This window comes from Bos mutus, chromosome 1 (genome assembly GCF_027580195.1).
Source record: "Bos mutus isolate GX-2022 chromosome 1, NWIPB_WYAK_1.1, whole genome shotgun sequence".
NCBI lineage: Eukaryota > Metazoa > Chordata > Mammalia > Artiodactyla > Bovidae > Bos > Bos mutus.
The window spans coordinates 59,826,013-59,845,467 of NC_091617.1; the positions used below are offsets into that span (position 1 = coordinate 59,826,013).

General features: G+C 38.2%; 1 protein-coding gene across 2 annotated transcripts in view; it reads right to left on the bottom strand.

Moving 5' to 3' along the window:
* LSAMP (limbic system associated membrane protein) overlaps positions 1 to 19,455 on the bottom strand; it is a 711,567-nt gene that overhangs the window by 227,841 nt on the left and 464,271 nt on the right. For both annotated transcript variants that reach the window (XM_070369801.1, XM_005890257.3), the window contains exon 3: positions 6,059 to 6,184. In XM_070369801.1, coding sequence (XP_070225902.1) covers positions 6,059 to 6,184 — 126 coding nt within the window. The remainder of the gene's footprint in view (positions 1 to 6,058; positions 6,185 to 19,455) is intronic.

Here is a 19,455-nt window from a genome sequence, read left to right on the forward strand (position 1 = left end):
AATTATCACTAAATGGTCAAGACTCCTTACCTGCAAAGGTAGCAGGCTTGACTCTTTCATATCATTATATTGATACTACCAAGACTGTCTTAACAGAACCTTCTGGAAGGCCCATAAAAGAAATCCCAGAGAAAGACTTTTCTGAAACTTCAACTGTAGATTATATAATCTCTACATTCTCTCTGTAAAATGTGAAGTAAACTAATTCTAACATGCTAACTGAAAAGGCCAGATGATAGCTACTTGCAATATATGCTTCTGGAATTCAACTTAAAGAAATGAATTTAGTTTAACATTATGTATTTCTTCCAAACCCATGAAGGCAGAGTCTAGGCTGGACATATTAATAATTGGGTAAGTTATAAAATCAAGTAAGACAGATGGAGCTATAACATCAATGGAGTTTAAGAGCACTATTAGGCAAGGATTCAACTTGTAAATGAACTGAAAGAGTCTGGCTAAGTGATAAAAACCCAACCTCCAATGAACAAGGGGATTTCAGACTCTTCAGAGTCCTGTTCTCCTTAGAATGTTTTCCCAACCCCATCAACATAGAAAATGCTTCTTTTTTACGGAAGGATAGTTGATGTACAACTATATTTATATAAGTTATAGGTGTACAATATAGTGATTCACAAGTTTTAAAGGTTATACGCTGTTCATAATTATTATAAAATATTGGCTACATTCCCTGTGTTGTACAATATATCCTTGTAGCTTATTTATTTTACACATAATACTCTGTACCTCTTACTCCCCTACCTCTATATTGCCCCTCCCCACTTCTGCTTCCCTCCGCCCACTAGTAGCCACTAGTTAGTTCTCTTTATGAGTCCGTTTATTTATTTTTTTATATTCACTAGTTTGTTGTATTTTTTAGATACTACATACAAATGATATTATATATTTATCTTTCTCTCTCTGACACTTCACTTAGTATGATAATCCCTAGTTCCATCCATGTTGCCACAAATGGCAAAATGTAGTTCTTTTTTATGGCTGAGTAGCATTCCACTGTATAATTAAACCACATCTCTTTTATCCATTCATCTCTTGGACACATAGGTTGCTGCTGTATTTTGGTAATTGTAAATACTGTTGTTTGAACATTGGGATGCATGTATCTTTTCAAATTACTGTGTGTTCTTTTGTTCTTTTATAAATATAAAATATTCCTAACATGAGCTTTCTATATGTGGTGCTGATGTTAAATCTGACTTAGGCAAGAGAATTATAAAATGCCTACTAAATTGCTCTCAGCCTGAGGGGCTAAGTTCTCAGTGTTCCAGGTATAGAAAGCTACTGAGGATGTAAAAACTTTTGTAGAAATGAAATATATAGAAAAACTATTGTTGTCATTGTTGTTTAGCCACTAAATAGTGTCCAACTTTTTGTGACTCCATGACTGTGGCCCACTAGGTTGCTCTATCCATGAGATTTCCCAGGCAAGAATATCAGACTGTATTGCTATTTCCTTCACCAGGGGATCTTCCTGACCCAGGAATTGAACCTGCATCTTCTGCATTGGCAGGTGAATTCTTTACCACTGAGCTACCAGGGAAGCCCAGAAACTCTGTAACCATGAACAAACCTGACAGGGCATGAGGCACAGTTGAGAAAGATACTTCCTCTGGAATGTGAGAAGAAAGATTTAGAAACAAAGTTAAATGAAGATGGGAGCAGCTTAGCTCATAGAAGTGAGATCAAACACACCATAGAAAATACATGTTACAGTGCAATTGCCCTCTGGGAGTTACAGGATTATGAAAGTCTAACTTAATTAAGGGAGAAAATAGGTCACATTTAACAACCGCATATGTGACACATCATTTTGACTACAGAAGAACTGAAGAGGAGAGAAAAATTAAGACATCAAAAATACAGGGAAGGGAACCATAGAATTCATCAATCTCCTCTCTTCCATCTATATCAAGTATGTTCTGATTTTATACATATAAAAAATTCCCATTGTTCTAATCTCCCTCATTAAAAAACACTTGCAGTATTCTTGAAAAAGAGATTTCAGGTGTCAAAAGAAAAGAGAAACAAAATGATCCAACAAATTTTTTTTTAAAAAAGGACTGAATTAAGAGGTAATAAATATTCTTCTTCTCATAAAAATATACCTTGCACCTACCTTCCTTTCTCCCCCTTGTGTCATCAAGTGACAGGTAATCAAGTACTTGTGAACCCTGCATGAAATCTCCCCCTTTTCAGGGCTCAATGTCCCTGTGGGGTCGAGCTAATTACAGGTACATTTCCTCTGCAAGGCAGTCACACTCTGTTCTATTGAAGGCACAATTAATTATTAAACAAAGCTAGCTGGAGATTTTTGCTCGTATGGCCATGGGTTACAGGTAGCTTTGCTGTCACACAGGGAGCAGAGCCTCTTCTTTGAGTGTCTTTATGAAAGGCTTTGGATTATAGCTGAAAAGGATCAACCCCTGTTTCCAAATTTTGCAAAGGAAAACACACAAAACAACACCCCCCCAATTTCCTATATAGAATAGTAAAGACAAATTCTCTCTCATGTAATCAAGAATATGATTATGATCAGGTGGTTATTTAGGTCAGATGTGAAAAAGATGAAAAAGTAGACTTGGGAATTAATACCCATTGTAGAGCAAATTGGAGTCTGTCCTTGAGTCTGTGGGCTTCCCTTGGGCTTCCCTAGTGGTTCAGAGGTAAAGAATCTGCCTGCAATGCAGGAAACCCGGGTTCGATCCCTGGGTTGGAAAGATTCCCTGGAGGAGGGCATGGCAACCCACCCCAGTACTCTTGCCTGGAGAATCCCATGGACAGAGGAACCTGGCAGGCTATACAGTCCATAGTGTCACACAGAGTTGGAAGCGACCAAGCAGCAGCAGCAGCTTGAGCCTGTGAATGAAGCAAGGAAGTAGTTTTGCAGGTGCCAGGGCAGGATTTGACCCAGAGATAGGGCCTAGATAGATTATAGAAGAATAAAGTTATTTCTCTTAAGATGTATTTAGGAACTTAATGGGAGATCTTCCCAAAGCCTCATGGAGTCATAGACGAATGCAGAAAATCCTTGTCCCACACTTCAAGCCATAGTCTTGAGCAAGGGTCTTTAAACTATTCTGTAAAGGGCCAGATAGAAAATATTTTAGGCTTTAAAGGTTAAACCATATCTGTTGCAACAAAAGTCTGCTGTCTTTTTTTTTTTTTTTTTACAGCAGCCATAGACATCATATAAATGACTAAGCATGGCTGTATTTCATTAAAACTGTATTTAAGGGCACGGAAATTTTAGTGTCCATATATTTTTTAAAATTCTTTTGATTTTTTTCTAACCATTTAAAAATTATTCTAAGCTTGCAAAAAAAAGTGAGGTGGGTTGAATTTGGCCCAGGGACTATAGTTTCCTGACACCACCCTCCCCCGACTATTGGGAATCCTTCTGTGTACACCAATTTTTCTATTAATTTTGAAGTCCCTCAGGTTCTCTGACTATATGTAAATGGTCCCTTTATTCTGGAAGATCTAGCTTGTCCTTTGATCTTTAGATGACTTGAAATATCATGGATAACCAGATTATTCAGGGTTCAAACCATTTGTTTACTGTCATGAACAAGTTAACTAAAGTTAGCCATGAAAATCTACACTTATAGAACAAGCCTGGGGAAGTCTTGAAACTGGTTTGATTTCATTACTTTTCTGAACTGAGGGGATAAAAAAGAATTATCTTTCGTTTCAGATCATCAATAGTATTTTTCCCTGAAAAAAAAAACAAAACAAAACTATTTACTAGTCAATAATGCCCCAAAGGGATAAGGCATTTTTATTAATATTAATGCAGTTCATTTCTTGATTATAACTTGAATATAATCTATTTCCTCCTTTCTTATTTTCTTTTATCTGCCATATATTCCATAAAAAATAAGAGATCATAAATACTATACAAACATTTAAATTAATTACAAAAGGGAGATGATATGAAAATAATGATAAGAAAACAAGATGAAAGCAAGAGTGTGTCTATATATGGATTTGATGCCATAAATCCCACACAGTTTGTTCAAAATCCATTTCATTAAGGTGTAATTTATATATGATTTCCTCTATTCTTTTTCAGACTGGTTATAAATTTGGCTCTAAGTTTGGTAACAGCTAATACAATGAAGGACTTCTCATTATTTGTAAAAATTCATTGGGTTCATTTAAAAAAACAAACCATTGCTTAGAAATAGGACAGTAGAAATACTGAAATAAAAGAGGAACTTCCTCAAAGGGTCCTTTCAGAGGAAACTATGTAATGCAATAACAATCTCTCAAAGCAACATTACAGAAAATACAATGATTTCAGAGGACATATCTTCTGTAAATCCTTAAATATGTGCCCCAAACTTTTATACCAAATTGTCACTTAGTAAAATCAATTTTACAGGAGAAAGGTAGGTATGTTGTGGGATTGAGGGTTAATATACGCAATTCCATTCAAGGAGAATGTGCTCTGGAGGTTAAATTTAATCCAGGGGAAAGGTATATGATAACCAGTGGCTCAAACTTCAGATAATCCTGCATTTGTATTTTTTTCCATGTGAGGTTTAAATGAGAATGAGAGGATATGAGTTTGAGGTTCATCCCATAAATAAGTGCCTCATTTACTGCTTTTATATATTCTCAACAAATAACAAGCTGTAAGCATTAATAACAAGAACGAGTTTTGACTTAACATCATTTTAAGAAAATAGAAGCCTCTAATCAGAACTGGTGCCTAAATAAAAGACTATTCCATAGGTTAGTCCAAACTTCACCTAGTAAATTAATTTGAGGGCTAATATGAAATGCAGGCCCATATTTTCATACCACAAAATACAAAATTATTTAAAGATGCTATAACCAAACACTACCCTAGTCTGGTCTTTCAGAAGTATATCAATATAGATCCCATTGTCTATCGAGCTTTGCATAACAATATTCATGGTGCTCACTTCAAAATTAATATGTTGTATTTGAATCTGTAGATATTTATATGAGAAAATGTTAAGAGAATATCAGATATAAATGAGTTAAATGTTTGGGGCTAGTTACCAAAATAAATGATATTTTATAAGAAAAATTGATCCGTAATTCCTCTTTCTGAAAGAACTAAATAGCAGACCCGATTCTGTGAATACTGTGTCATTCACAAAGGCATAGTTTTGTAGGTAAGAAAATTCAGTCTGTGGAGTAGGAGAGGACACATGCAGTTAATCCTAAATAATTCGGTAAAAACATTTAAATGGGATTTAAAAGGCAGTAGAACCTCAGAACCCAGTGACGGTTGTGGGAAGGAGGAGGAGAGAATGCAGACGACATTTCTGAGAAATGATTTTCCAACTTTCATTAAATTAGCATCAATAGCTGGAGATGCATAATGAGCTCATGAAGGTTAGTCCATGCCTGGTACCCCTCCAGAGAGCCAGATGCTAAGGACAGGCTATTGCAAGTCACAACTTTGTATTATTCCTGAAAGATTTCTTCACAAGGTGCTACAGTATTAGGAAACTATATTTAAAAGCAAAGCAACACAAAAAGCACACAAAGAACTATGGGAATTTAATCCATACAAAATATTGTCCCAAGACATTCAGATACCGACCTGCTTTAGACATAATTATTAAGTCATTTAATGCATTTAATGTTTCTATATTGGTTGCCTTGGGGGAGTGGCCTATTAAAATGAAATATACCTTATATATAAACCACAGAACTATATATATAGTATAATATATATATGGGTATGGTTATAGACTTTATAGAGATGGACATATTAGCCAAGACCAGAGATGACCCTAAACAAGTTAGCTCTATGCAACTATTCTAACAGTGTTTTTTAAAATTTATTTACTTTTTAATTGAAGGATAATTGCTTTAGAGAATTCTGTTGGCTTCTGCCAAACATCAACATGAATCAGCCATAGTTATACAAGGGAGGGAGTTCTAATAGTGTTTTAATAACAACACACAGGCTTGCCTTTTGGATCCAATGGAATCACAGAAGCATGAGGATATTTTAAATGGTGTGTTGTATCTTGGGGCCTGGAGAGTTGCTTACCAGTTGGTGTAAGGTGTCTCCAGGTGATCACGGGTTCAGGACGGCCATTGGCCATGCAGACCAGGGTGACGTTGCTGCCCTCATTCACAGTGACATCCGAAGAGATGTTGGAGATCTTTGGTGGAACTGTTAAGACAAAAGCAAATGGAATAAGTAACCACATCATTAAAAGTAGGTTTGCAGTGCTGGTCCATGCAATTGAAACTGGCAAATCTAAGCAAAGTACTTTTCTGACTTGAACCATTTGAATTTTTGTGTTAAGAAGATTACATACTTTAGGACTTCCTTACAGGTTCAGTGAGCAGATGTAAAGGATGGGTCTTACTATAAGGTGAGAATCTTTCCACTGTGGTCAAGCACTATAGGAAGTACACAGAGTAACACAATGAAAATATCTTAGCTCTTTTATGATTCCAAGGGACCTGGTTTTGTTATTAGAGAGTGTGCACAAGTATAAGCATTAAGAATAGATTTTTCTTATCACTAGGTACTACTTACATTTATTTTCTTATGTAGATAAAATGAATGCATTTTCTTCAAATGTCAGGAAAAGAAAAGCAATGTTATTTAATATCAGATTGCAAGTTCTGTTATTAAGATGCAGTAATCTGGTTGTTTACAATCTAGCCACATAATGAAACCCCTAGTTAATCACTACAACAGAAAGCCCTAAATATCATCTTGGTGACTGACAGGTCTGATGATGTTACCTCAGAGGTTAAACATGGAATTTATAAGGCCTATGTCACAGACAGGAGGGCGTGCATGTGTGCAAAGTCTCTTTAGTCACAACCTATTCTTTCCAACCCTAAGAACTGCAGCCTGCCAGGCTCCTCTGTCCATGGATTCTCCAGGCAAGAACATTGGAGTGGGTTGTCATGCCCTCCTCCAGGGGATCTTTCAGACCCAGGGGTCTAACCTGCGTCTCTTGCATCTCCTGCATTGGCAGGCAGGTTCTTTACAATTAGCGCCACTGGGAAGCCCCAAGTTCAGTTAGGTCACTCAGTTGTGTCTGACTCTTTGTGACCCCATGGACTGCAGAACACCAGGCTTCCCTGTCCATCACCAACTCCCGGAGCCTACTGAAACTCATGTCCATCATGTTGGTGATGCCATCCAACCATCTCATCCTCTATTGTTCCCTTCTCTTCTTGCCTTCAATCTTCCCTAGCATCTGGGTCTTTTCAAATGAATCAGTTCTTTGCATCAGGTGGCCAAAGTATTAGCGTTTCAGCTTCAGCATCACTCCTTCCAATGAACACCCAGGACTGATCTCCTTTAGAATGGACTGGTTGGATCTCCTAGCAGTCCAAGGGACTCTCAAGAGTCTTCTCCAACACCACAGTTCAAAAGCATTAATTCTTTGGTGCTCAGCTTTCTTTATAGTCCAACTCTCACATCCATACATGACCACTGGAAAAACCATAGCTTTGACTAGACAGATCTTTGTTGGTAAAGTAATGTCTCTGCTTTTTAATATGCTGTCTAGGTTGGTCATAGCTTTTCTTCCAAGGAGCAAGCGTCTTTTAATTTCATGGCTGCAGTCACCATCTGCAGTGATTTTGGACCTCCCCAAAATAAAGTCTGTCACTGTTTCCATTGTTGCCCCATCTATTTGCCAACAAGTGATGGGACCGGATGGGATGATGGGAAGACCCAACACCTTATGTAAATTTTAAGTAATATCTCAATAACTCCTTATAATAAGTAAATAATATCCTATGAGGATTTTATTTATGGGTAGGAAAATAAGTTATAGAAGAGGCTAGGTGACAAGCAGAAAACAGATGTGAATCTAAAAAGACTCCAGGGCCCACACTCTTAAGCCCTACTTGAATGAAACTTCATCTCCACAATCCAGGCTACCAGATGGCCAAAAATAATGGGAATTACTTTTTGGTGATGTGAGAAATGAGTCCCCAGGGGCTAGCTGTACTGCCGTCTGACTTCCTTCATTAGTGTTCAGGGCAGCAACATTAGATTTCATACTGGTGGGCTTAAGTGGAAAGTGAATTACTTACTCACAAATTTCATCACAGAGGTTATGCCCTGATTACAAATTGCAGAGTTTATGCTTTGACGGTGATTTTCCTTTTCCTATTTTTTTTAACTCTTAGTTGCTTGTGCTGTCCCTGAGAAACTCTGTGTCAGGGGAGGGAAGAAGACAAGAAAGCATGAAGAAGTTCAATAAAAAACAAAACCAAACTAAAAAACTTTTTTCCCCCACTCTTCCTGCCCATTAGAGACTCTGTGCAGAGACAAATAAAACGGGAACATTTTCTGCTTGTAGAAACAGCTGCCTGACAACCATAAGATTCTGAAGATCTCTGTTAGCAGTTATTGATGGGCAACTGACCAGGGCAGAGTGTCAAAGGAGGAAGTGGGAGGAGAATTCTCTTGACTAGCATTCTTCTCACGATGGCATCTTATATGGCCTCTGGGTAGGAACCAATAATTCCAAACCAAACACAATGGCAGAAATAGAATGTAGTTGATTCCTGTTACTTATTAATTTCTATTGGTAGAGTTTCTGTTTCCTCTTTGGGTTAAGAGTATTTTTCTCATATTCATACTTTGACTTATAATATAGTATCTTAGACTTTCACAAGGAGGACCTGAAAAGTTATACCCATTTAATAGGGAAGAACTTGAGGCCCAGAGTGGAATAATAGCTTATCAAAGGTGATCCCATCAAGAAATATGGCTAGGCTTAGAATTCAGAGCTCCTGTATGTCCAATTGTTCTATTGTTTAATAGTCACACTTTCTCTTTGTCAATTGAATAAGCCATTGTTCTGATCATGTCCCATAACAAATACAATACTACTCATGATGGTGTTGGAGAACAAGACTTAGACATCCTAGGAATCTTTCCTCAACAATCTAAAATCTGTAAAAGGAAGCTGTATAGTAATTACAAGAGCTCACATCACTTAATTCATTGTTAATTCTGAATTCCAAGACAGGACACGGAGTACAGAAAAAAAAAAAAAAAACAACAACTATGGTCTAATTTAAAAAGAAAAAGTGGAGGGGGAAAGACTCCATACCCCTAAAATATTGACTATAAAAACATGAAAATTAACAAAACAAAAATCTCCAATGGTCAAGATCCCTGAGAGCTTTTAACAATGATAAAATTTACTATATTGCCTCTTCTTTATATGAGGAATATATATGTACTAAGGACTTTGATTTTACATGGCACAAAATGGGGGGTGGTCACTTGTTCAATGTTACATAGACAGGTGGTGATAAAACTGAGAATAAAATAAAGAACAATTGACTACAGGGCTATGTTTCGGCCACCAACTATATTCCTTTTCCTAATTAAGGACAATATGTTTAGGCTCTGGCTCTCAGATACTGGAGATGTAGACAGCATCTGGGCTAAACAGTTAGAAATGTAATCGTGCTTACATTGTATCTCATCCTGGGTCACTAACTAATAGTTTTTACTCCACCATTTATCTTCTTATTTTATTGGAAGTTTTTTCCCATAAGCATTTATATATGATGTAGTCTTTCTGTTCTAGAGAGAAGACCCCCCACAACCCTGCCAAATCCCATCTTACCTATTTTCAAACCTCTCTATCTCCACGTTCTTGAAGGAACTGTTCTATCTCATGTCTTCATTCCCTAATTCACATTTCATACTCCAACCTTCCGTGCAATCTAGACTCACTCATTAACTTCCAAAGAAACTGCTCTCAAGAAGCTCACCAATGTCCTTGAACAATATTGCTTTTAGGTCCAATGAAAAATTTTGTTATTATTCCCATTTTTCTCTGAAGTATTTTTTGTTGATAGTAACATCATTTTAGCATGGGCGGATGTGACCGGCGCATTTAGCGTGGGCGGCTGCGACTGGCGCTACCCCACGTCTGAGGTTAGGGGCAGAAGCCGGGAGGACCCCATGCCCGAGAGGAGGCAGGCCAAGAAGAGTTACCCCACGTCCGAGGTCAGGGGCTGCAGCCGGGAGGAGCTACCTCACGTCCCAGGAGCGGTGGCTGTGCGGGCGCAGGAGGGCCTAGAGGAGCTATTCCACGTTCAAGGTCAGCAGGGGCTGTGGTGAGGAGATACCCCTCATCCAAGGTAAGGAGCAGCAGCTGCACTTTGCTGGAGCAGCCGTGAAGAGATACCCCATGTCCAAGGTAAGAGAAACCCAAGTAAGACAGTAGGTGTTGCAAGTGGACATGAGAAGGCAGACACACTGAAACCATACTCACAGAAAACTAGTCAATCTAATCACACAAGGACCACAGCCTTGTCTAACTCAGTGAAACAAAGCTATGCCCCTGGGGACACCCAAGACAGGTGGGTCATGGTAGAGAGATATGACAGAATGTGGAAACGAACAGAGATCATTCTGTTGTTTTTGAGATTGCAAAACGTTTTTGAGATTCTCCACTGGAGAAGGGAATGGCAAACCACTTCAGTATTCTTGCCTTGAGAACCCCATGAACAGTATGAAAAGGCAAAATGATAGGATACTGAAAGAGGAACTCCCCAGGTCAGTAGGTGCCCAATATGCTACTGGAGATCAGTGGAGAAATAACTCCATAAAGAATGAAGGGATGGAGCCAAAGCAAAAACAATACCGAGTTGTGGATGTGACTGGTGATATAAGCAAGGTCAGATGCTGTAAAGAGCAATATTGCATAGGAACTTGGAATGTCAGGTCCATGAATCAAGGCAAATTGGAAGTGGTCAAACAGGAGATGGCAAGAGTGAATGTCGACATTCTAGCAATCAGCGAACTAAAATGGACTGGAATGGGTGAATTTAACTCAGATGACCCTTATATCTACTACTGCGGACAGGAATCCCTCAGAAGAAATGGAGTAGCCATCATGGTCAACAAAAGAGTTCGAAACGCAGTACTTGGATGCAATCTCAAAAATGATAGAATGATCTCTGTTCGTTTCCAAGGCAAACCATTCAATATCACAGTAATCCAAGTCTATGCCCCAACCAGTAATGCTGAAGAAGCTGAAGTTGAACGGTTCTATGAAGACCTACAAGACCTTTTAGAACTAACACCCAAAAAAGATGTCCTTTTCATTATAGGGGACTGGAATGCAAAAGTAGGAAGTCAAGAAACACCTGGAATAACAGGCAAATTTGGCCTTGGAATACGGAATGAAGCAGGGCAAAGACTAATAGAGTTTTGCCAAGAAAATGCACTGGTCATAGCAAACACCCTCTTCCAACAACACAAGAGAAGACTCTACACATGGACATCACCAGATGCTCAACATCAAAATCAGATTGATTATATTCTTTGCAGCCAAAGATGGAGAAGCTCTATACAGTCAACAAAAACAAGACCAGGAGCTGACTGTGGCTCAGACCATGAACTCCTTATTGCCAAATTCAGACTGAAATTGAAGAAAGTAGGGAAAACCACTAGACCATTCAGGTATGACCTAAATCAAATCCCTTATGATTATACAGTGGAAGTGAGAAATAGATTTAAGGGACTAGATCTGATATACAGAGTGCCTGATGAACAATGGATGGAGGTTCGTGACATTGTACAGGAGACAGGGATCAAAACCATCCCCATGGAAAAGAAATGCAAAAAAGCAACATGGGTGTCTGGGGAGGCCTTACAAATAGCTGTGAAAAGAAGAGAAGCGAAAAGCAAAGGAGAAAAGGAAAGATAATAAGCATCTGAATGGAGAGTTCCAAAGAATAGCAAGAAGAGATAAGAAAGCCTTCCTCAGCGATCAATGTAAAGAAATAGAGGAAAACAACAGAATGGGAAAGACTAGAGATCTCTTCAAGAAAATTAGAGATACCAAGGGAAGATTTCATGCAAAGATAGGCTCCATAAAGAACAGAAATGGTATAGACCCAACAGAAGCAGAAGACATTAAGAAGAGGTGGCAAGAATACACCGAAGAACTGTACAAAAAATCTTCATGACCCAGATAATCATGATGGTGTGATCACTGACCTAGAGCCAGACATCCTGGAATGTGAAGTCAAGTGTGCCTTAGAAAGCATCACTATGAACAAAGTAGTGGAGGTGATGGAATTCCAGCTGAGCTATTTTCAAATCCTGAAAGATGATGCTGTGAAAGTGATGCACTCAATACGCCAGCAAATGTGGAAAACTCAGCAGTGGCCACAGGACTGGAAAAGGTCAGTTTTCATTCCAATCCCAAAGAAAGGCAATGCCAAAGAATGCTCAAACTATCGCACAATTGCACTCATCTCACACACTAGTAAAGTAATGCTCAAAATTCTCCAAGCCAGGCTTCAGCAGTATGTGAACCGTGAACTCCCAGTTGTTCAAGCTGGTTTTAGAAAAGGCAGAGGAACCAGACACCAAATTGCCAACATCCACTGGATCATCATCAAAAAAGCAAGAGAGTTCCAGAAAAACATCTATTTCTGCTTTATTGACTATGCCAAAGCCTTTGACTGTGTGGATCACAAGAAACTGGAAAATTCTGAAAGAGATGGGAATACCAGACCACCTGATCTGCCTCCCGAGAAATTTGTATGCAGGTCAGGAAGCAGAGTTAGAACAAGACATGGAACAACAGACTGGTTCCAAAGAGGAAAAGGAGTACGTCAAGGCTGTATATTGTCACCCTGCTTATTTAACTTATATGCAGAGTACATCATGAGAAACGCTGGGCTGGAAGAAGCACAAACGGGAATCAAGATTGCCTGGAGAAATATCAATAACCTCAGATATGTAGATGACACCACCCTCATTGCAGAAAGTGAAGAGGAACTAAAAAGCCTCTTGATGAAGGTGAAAGAGGAGAGTGAAAATGTTGGCTTAAAGCTCAACATTCAGAAAACGAAGATCATGGCATCTGGTCCCATCACTTCATGGGAAATAGATGAGGAAATAGTGAAACAGTGTCAGATTTTATTTTTTTGGGCTCCAAAATCACTGCAGATGGTGACTGCAGCCATGAAATTAAAAGATGCTTACTCCTTGGAAGGAAAGTTATGACCAACCTAGATAGCATATTGAAAAGCAGAGACATTACTTTGCCAACAAAGGTCCGTCTAGTCAAGGCTATGGTTTTTCCAGTGGTCATGTATGGATGTGAGAGTTGGACTGTGAAGAAAGCTGAGTGCTGAAGAATTGATGCTTTTGAACTGTGGTGTTGGAGAAGACTCTCGAGAGTCCCTTGGACAGCAAAGAGATCCAACCAGTCCATTCTGAAGGAGATCAGCCCTGGGATTTCTTTGGAAGGAATGATGCTAAAGCTGAAACTCCAGTACTTTGGCCACCTCATGCGGAAGAGTTGACTCATTGGAAAAGACTCTGGTGCTGGGAGGGATTGGGGCAGGAGGAGAAGGGGACGACAGAGGATGAGATGGCTGGATGGCATCACTGACTCGATGGATGTGAGTTTGAGTGAACTCTGGGAGTTGGTGATGGACAGGGAGGCCTGGCGTGCTGTGCTTCATGGGGTCGCAAAGAGTCGGGCATGACTGAGCAACTGAACTGAACCGAACATCATTCTTCCTTTTCTTAGTTTTTAGGTCACCAAACTCAACTGCTTTTCCTCTTATCCTTTTGGCCAGCCTTCCAAGTTTAACTTTTGGGCTTACCTTATCCCATTCCCTAAACATCTGAAGGTCTGATCACCGTCCACATTTTTTTATATTATGCATTGTGATCACTCACTACACATAAACTCTTTAGCTTCAAAAGCTACAGCCATGATACTGATGACTTCCACATCAGTATCTTCAGCCCATGTTTTTCTCATGACCTTTACATCTATACTTTCAATGAAATGACTATTCTATAGTTCTATCAACTGTCTCACAGAAATACAGGATTTAATATACTCAGAATTGGGGTCATCATCTTCCTTCCCACAGAGAACTTGTAATCTTGTGATCAGTTTTTTCTTTCAGTAATGGTGTTATTATGCAAACAGTTGCCCAAATCAAAAAAGAAGTTTATCTTCCTTGATTGCTCTCTCTCCTTTACTGTCCCCGCATAAAGTGGACCCCCAATTCTATGGCTTATGACTTTTAAATATCTCTCAGATTCATTTATCACTCTCAATTGCATTATAACTAGTTTTTTTTTTTTTTTTTACTAAGTGTTCTCTCTTCAAGCTCACTGTCATTCATTCACCATACTGCAATCAAAATTTTCCCCTAAATTGCAAATATGAGTATTATATCCTTCAACCTCATTGCCCTCAAGATAAAATCAAAACTTCTTAATATGACTTAATAGGCCATTCATGGTTAGCCCCTGATTCTCTCTCCTGCCTTATTTCATATTCTGTTTGAGTTGTACCAACCAATCAGATCAAACAACTTTTGGTTCCTGGAATACACCATCTTTGTTTACTCCCAGGCATTTAACATTCTACTTTTTTTTTTTCTAATGGAATAGTTTTCTTTCAACTTTTCATATGGTTGTTCCATTTCCTCCTTCGGGTTTCAACTTGTCAGCTTGATTTCTCACTTGTTCCACGAGACTGTCTTGTCATTACCCCAACCCCACTCCAGCCCACTCCTGATTCCATACTGGGTGCCTATCTTGTGTTTTCATATTGCACCCTGTATTTCTCCACACAGCACTGAACCATAATTGCTGGATTATTTACCTATGCCTGTCATTAAACTGAAAGAGGCAGATAAGGAGGGCTTTTGTTTTCTTGACCACTAAATTTTACAGAGCACAGTATGTGGAATATTAAGTGCTCACAGAGTGTTTGGAAAATAAAAAAAAAAAGAATGAAAATCTTCTCCCCAACTCTTTTCTGAGCTCAAGGAAGTCATCTCATTAAATTTTTCTCAGGAAAGAGCAAGCTCTTATTCTGAACAACTGAAACAACACAGCTTTTATCAGTATATCTTTAGTAACAATCCAGTTATCTATTTTGGTGTCAATTGGAAAAAAAAAATTAGCCATGGGGCAAAAAAATGTTCATATATTTTAGGAATTACAATAAACTTGATGTCCAGTTTCCCCGATTATAGACATTTCTGAGTTTTAATTTTTTTCTTCTATACCTCAGGAGTTTTATATATAACATACATGTATGTATATAAATATATATATTTTTTTTGTTTGAGGGCTTGAAAGTTCCTTCCTAGTTTCCTATAGCAATCCATGCAGTCTACATTTACCCCATCACTGATAACATTAAAGTGACAAATCGAAGTTTTTATTCTATTACCAGTGAAATTTTAATAAAGATTCTGAGAAGTAAAAAAGTGTTTTTATTATTATTGGCATTTTACACATGTGGACATAAGGCACAAAATGCGGGAAACAAAATCACATTAGCCAAGGAATTATAGAGCTAGTCCCCAAACCAAAAGGCTTACAAATCTTCTATACTTAACTCCTCTCTATTACACTTGCTTTTGCAAAAGTGGTTCCAAATAGTTTTTAATCTATTTTAATTCTCAGTAAGGATGACTACTCAGGAAATACTATTTAACATGTTAACCTTATTTGCATCAGCAAACATAAGTTATTTATCAAAGTCACTGAAATATTGATTTATGCTCAATTCTTGGGTTATTACAGTATTCTGGGTAATTTGTTTTGGTTTTCTCTTTCTTGAGTATTTCCTAACAATTTTTATTCAAAGGATATTAGTACTTTTCAAATTTATTTTTATTTAAAAAATATTTTATTGGAGTATAGTTGCTTTATAATGTTAGTTTCTGCTGTATAATAAAGTAAATCAGTTATACATATGATGTGTAAGATTAACAGCTGGTAAGACATCATGTGTGCTGTGCTTAGAGGCTCCATGGACTATAGCCCACCAGGCTGCTCTGTCCATGAACCTTTCCAGGCAAGAATACTAGAGTCGGTTGCACTTCCTACTCCAGGGGATCTTACATATCCCCTCTTTTTTAGCTCTCCTTCCGAGCCTTGTCAGCACTAAGTAGAGTTCCCTGTGCTATAGAGGAGGTTCTCATTAGTTAGTTAACCGCTTTATACATAGTAATGTATGTCCTGGGTGTTCATCGGAAGGACTGATGCTGAAGCTGAAAGTCCAGTACTTTGACCACCTCATGCGAAGAGCTGACTCATTGGAAAAGACCCTGATGCTGGGCAGGATTGGGGGCAGGAGGAGAAGGGGATGACAGAGGATGAGATGGCTGGATGGTATCACCGACTCGATAGACATGAGTTTGGGTAAACTCCGGGAGTTGGTGATGGATGGGAGGCCTGGCGTGCTGTGATTCACGGGGTCGCAAAGAGTCGGACATGACTGAGTGATTGAACTGAACTGAATGTATGTATGTATGTCAACCACAATGTCTTAATTTATCCTACCCCTTCTTCCACCCTTGGTATCCATAAGTTTGCTCTCTACACCTGTGTCTCTATTTCTGCTTTGCAAATAAGTGGAAGCATGGAGTCCTATCCACTGTACCACCACAGGTAAGTCCCAATGTCTTAAATTTTTTGTTTCTCTTTCTCTTGTGCTTTCTTCTATTGCTTCTGGGTATATTAGATCCTTCTATAACATCAGATCAGTTCAATGTTTATCTCTGCTTCTTTTTTTGTTTTAATGATCTGTTTCATTAAGAAAAATTGAACTCTTTACATCATATGTAATATACTTATGGTGTGAATTGTAACTAGATTTTCTCCCATATTTTTTAGCCAATTTCCCCAATAGCATTTACTAAATAATATAAAATGTGTACATCATTTTGGTTTTCAGAATTACCATACATAGTGTAACCTATTTGGCCAGAGTAATATTTTCTGGGAAATATAAATATAAACCTTACTTACCACTTATCAAAATATTTGAAAATATGATTCAGTAATCTTTCAGACACCACATTATTATTAGGTGTTGCTTGTTTCAAAATTAATTGTTTATTAGAATAACCCCTCCTAAAATACTGAGTGAAAAACATAATTTAGATACCCATCTTTCAGGACATTATCAAAATACATTATTCAAAGTAATCCTCAGGGTTTCCATTGTTAAAAAAAATGTAGAGTGAATATGATGCACCCTAAAGTTATTTTTAAATCTGAATTATTAAATAGGTAATATTTTTTCACTGAAATTCACATACAGTTGATGTTAAATGCATGTTTTTCCCCTTATATGCAGTATGAAGTGAATGGAAGTTTCTAAAATAATGTTAGCATCTAGTTGTTCTGGGATATATGAATTCCTTCAGCTGTGCAATGAATCAGCATTAAGTAAGATTAGGACACAGTCAATCAGACTCTGGCACTCATGGTTTTATTGTCCTGTGTCACTTTTTTGGTAATTTTCTTATCCACTATCTCTACTAGATCTCTAGGGTTTGCTCTGTATTTTGGGGACTCAGAGCTGCCTCTGCATTTTTGTACAGTTTTCCAGGTTCAAACTCATTCCTTCTTCTCTTTTGTATGAGACTAACATTTCTCGTGTATGAACAAAAGTGGAAAAGCAGGCAAAGTCAAGGATATAGTAGACTGTTTCACCTGCCCCAGTCCATGCCTTCTTCTTCTGGTAAGACACCCTAGTTTTCCTTTGGAGAACTACCTCTCATCTCACTGCCATTGGTTTGCTGGGATTTTCAATCAGGTGACCTTTTTTTCTTCCCTCAGCCAATGAAAATTACCTAAGTTATACATTTCAGACCCTCTCTCTCTAGAACTGACTTCCCCAATAGCTCAGCAGGTAAATATTCTGCCTATAATATAGAAGACACAGGAGATGTGGGTTCAATCCCTGAGTCAGGAAGACCCCCTGGAGAAGGAAATGGCAATCCACTCCAGTATTTCTTGCCTGAAAAATGCCAAGGACAGAGGAGACTGGCAGGCTACAACCCAAGAGGCTACAAAGAGTCTGACACAACTAAGCACACACATTCCCTAGAACTTGGTTTTTATAAAAAATAGATGAAGAAGAAGTGGAAACTGACTGACTGTGTTAATGTCCAGTTTTCCACTCTGCCCTCTTTCTACAGCCTGTGCCATGCCCAGGCCCTCCTATTGCGGGGGGTACACATTTTTCCGTTCCTGGAGCATGTTATTTATTTTGGCCAAAGATATCAGTACAGGTCATATAAGCAGAGTCTTGACAAGTGCTGGCACAACTGGACTCCCTTGGTCTCCTGCCTCTGCCTTTATCAGGAGAAGAACGTGCTCAACCGAGTCTTTTGATCCCTGGAGAAGGAGGATGGGAAGCAGCAAATAGGATTGCCAGATAAAATATGACATATGCAGTCAAACAGGAGTTTCAGATAAACAGCAAATTTTTAAAGTATGTTCCAAATATTTCATGGAATATATTTATACTAAAAAGTTATTCATTATCTAAAATTCTAATTTAACTGGAATCCTGTATTTTCACTTGATGAATCTGACAACCCCAGGAACACAGTCACCTGTAGTGAAGCCCAGCATAGAAGTGTCCTGACTTGTACACTTGTGAGAAACAAAGAATAATTATTATTGCTTTATGCCCATGAATTCCAGACTGGTTTGTTCATCAGCAATAGTTAGCTAAAACATAGCATGAAAGCAACCACCTGAAAGAACCATTATTTTTCACTACTGTCTGTAACTTGCATCTAGAGATCCAGGATTTTGTGGTTTCCAGGGCAAGATATTTCTGCTTTTCCTTTGGTTCTGCGAGCTATTCCATAGTCTTCCAATGTATCATCCCCTTCTTACATAAAATTAGCCAGTCAATTTCAGTTTCTTAAACCAAAAAATCCTAATTGTTCCAAATTGAGAAGCAGCAGGGAAAATTTTGAAGGGGGTTCTTTCCATAGAGGAAAGGAAAATTGTCATCTCTGCTTAGGTCCTCACTGTACTCCCACAGAATCAACTTAGTTGCATGTCTACAATTGCATCTTATCTGCCAGCACAGACTGCTTTAAAAATACTCCTAGGTTTGCATAGCCATCTAATTTTGGCTGTGAATGTTTTACTGCCTTTATCCTCAGTTCCTAACTGACCAGCCTACAGAAGGAAAATAATAAGTTTCATAATAGGGGAGAAAAGTGGTCAGTTGGCTCATTTCCCTAACCTCAAATAATTAGTGTTATTACTTGTATTCAATTCAAAATGTCATTCCTAATGGTACAAATTAGAAACAAATTGGTCTCAGTTATTGTTCATTTGAAGTTGGGGCAAGGTGTGTGTACCACTGTGTATGGCAGTGAGGGGGTGTTAAAAACACAACACTGTCAGCTTCCTAATTTCTACCCTTTCTTTCCTAAGGTTAGACAAACTTAAACCCTATCTTTTGCATAGATAACAGACTATGGAACAGTATGGCAGGTTTATATAAGAATTGGTTTCAAAAATCTACAGGGATTTTTTGAGTAGCACTTGTTTTTAATAAGCACGATCAAAGAATTCAACGATAAGGATAAAAATACACAATATAACTCATAAATGCCATCTTGTGA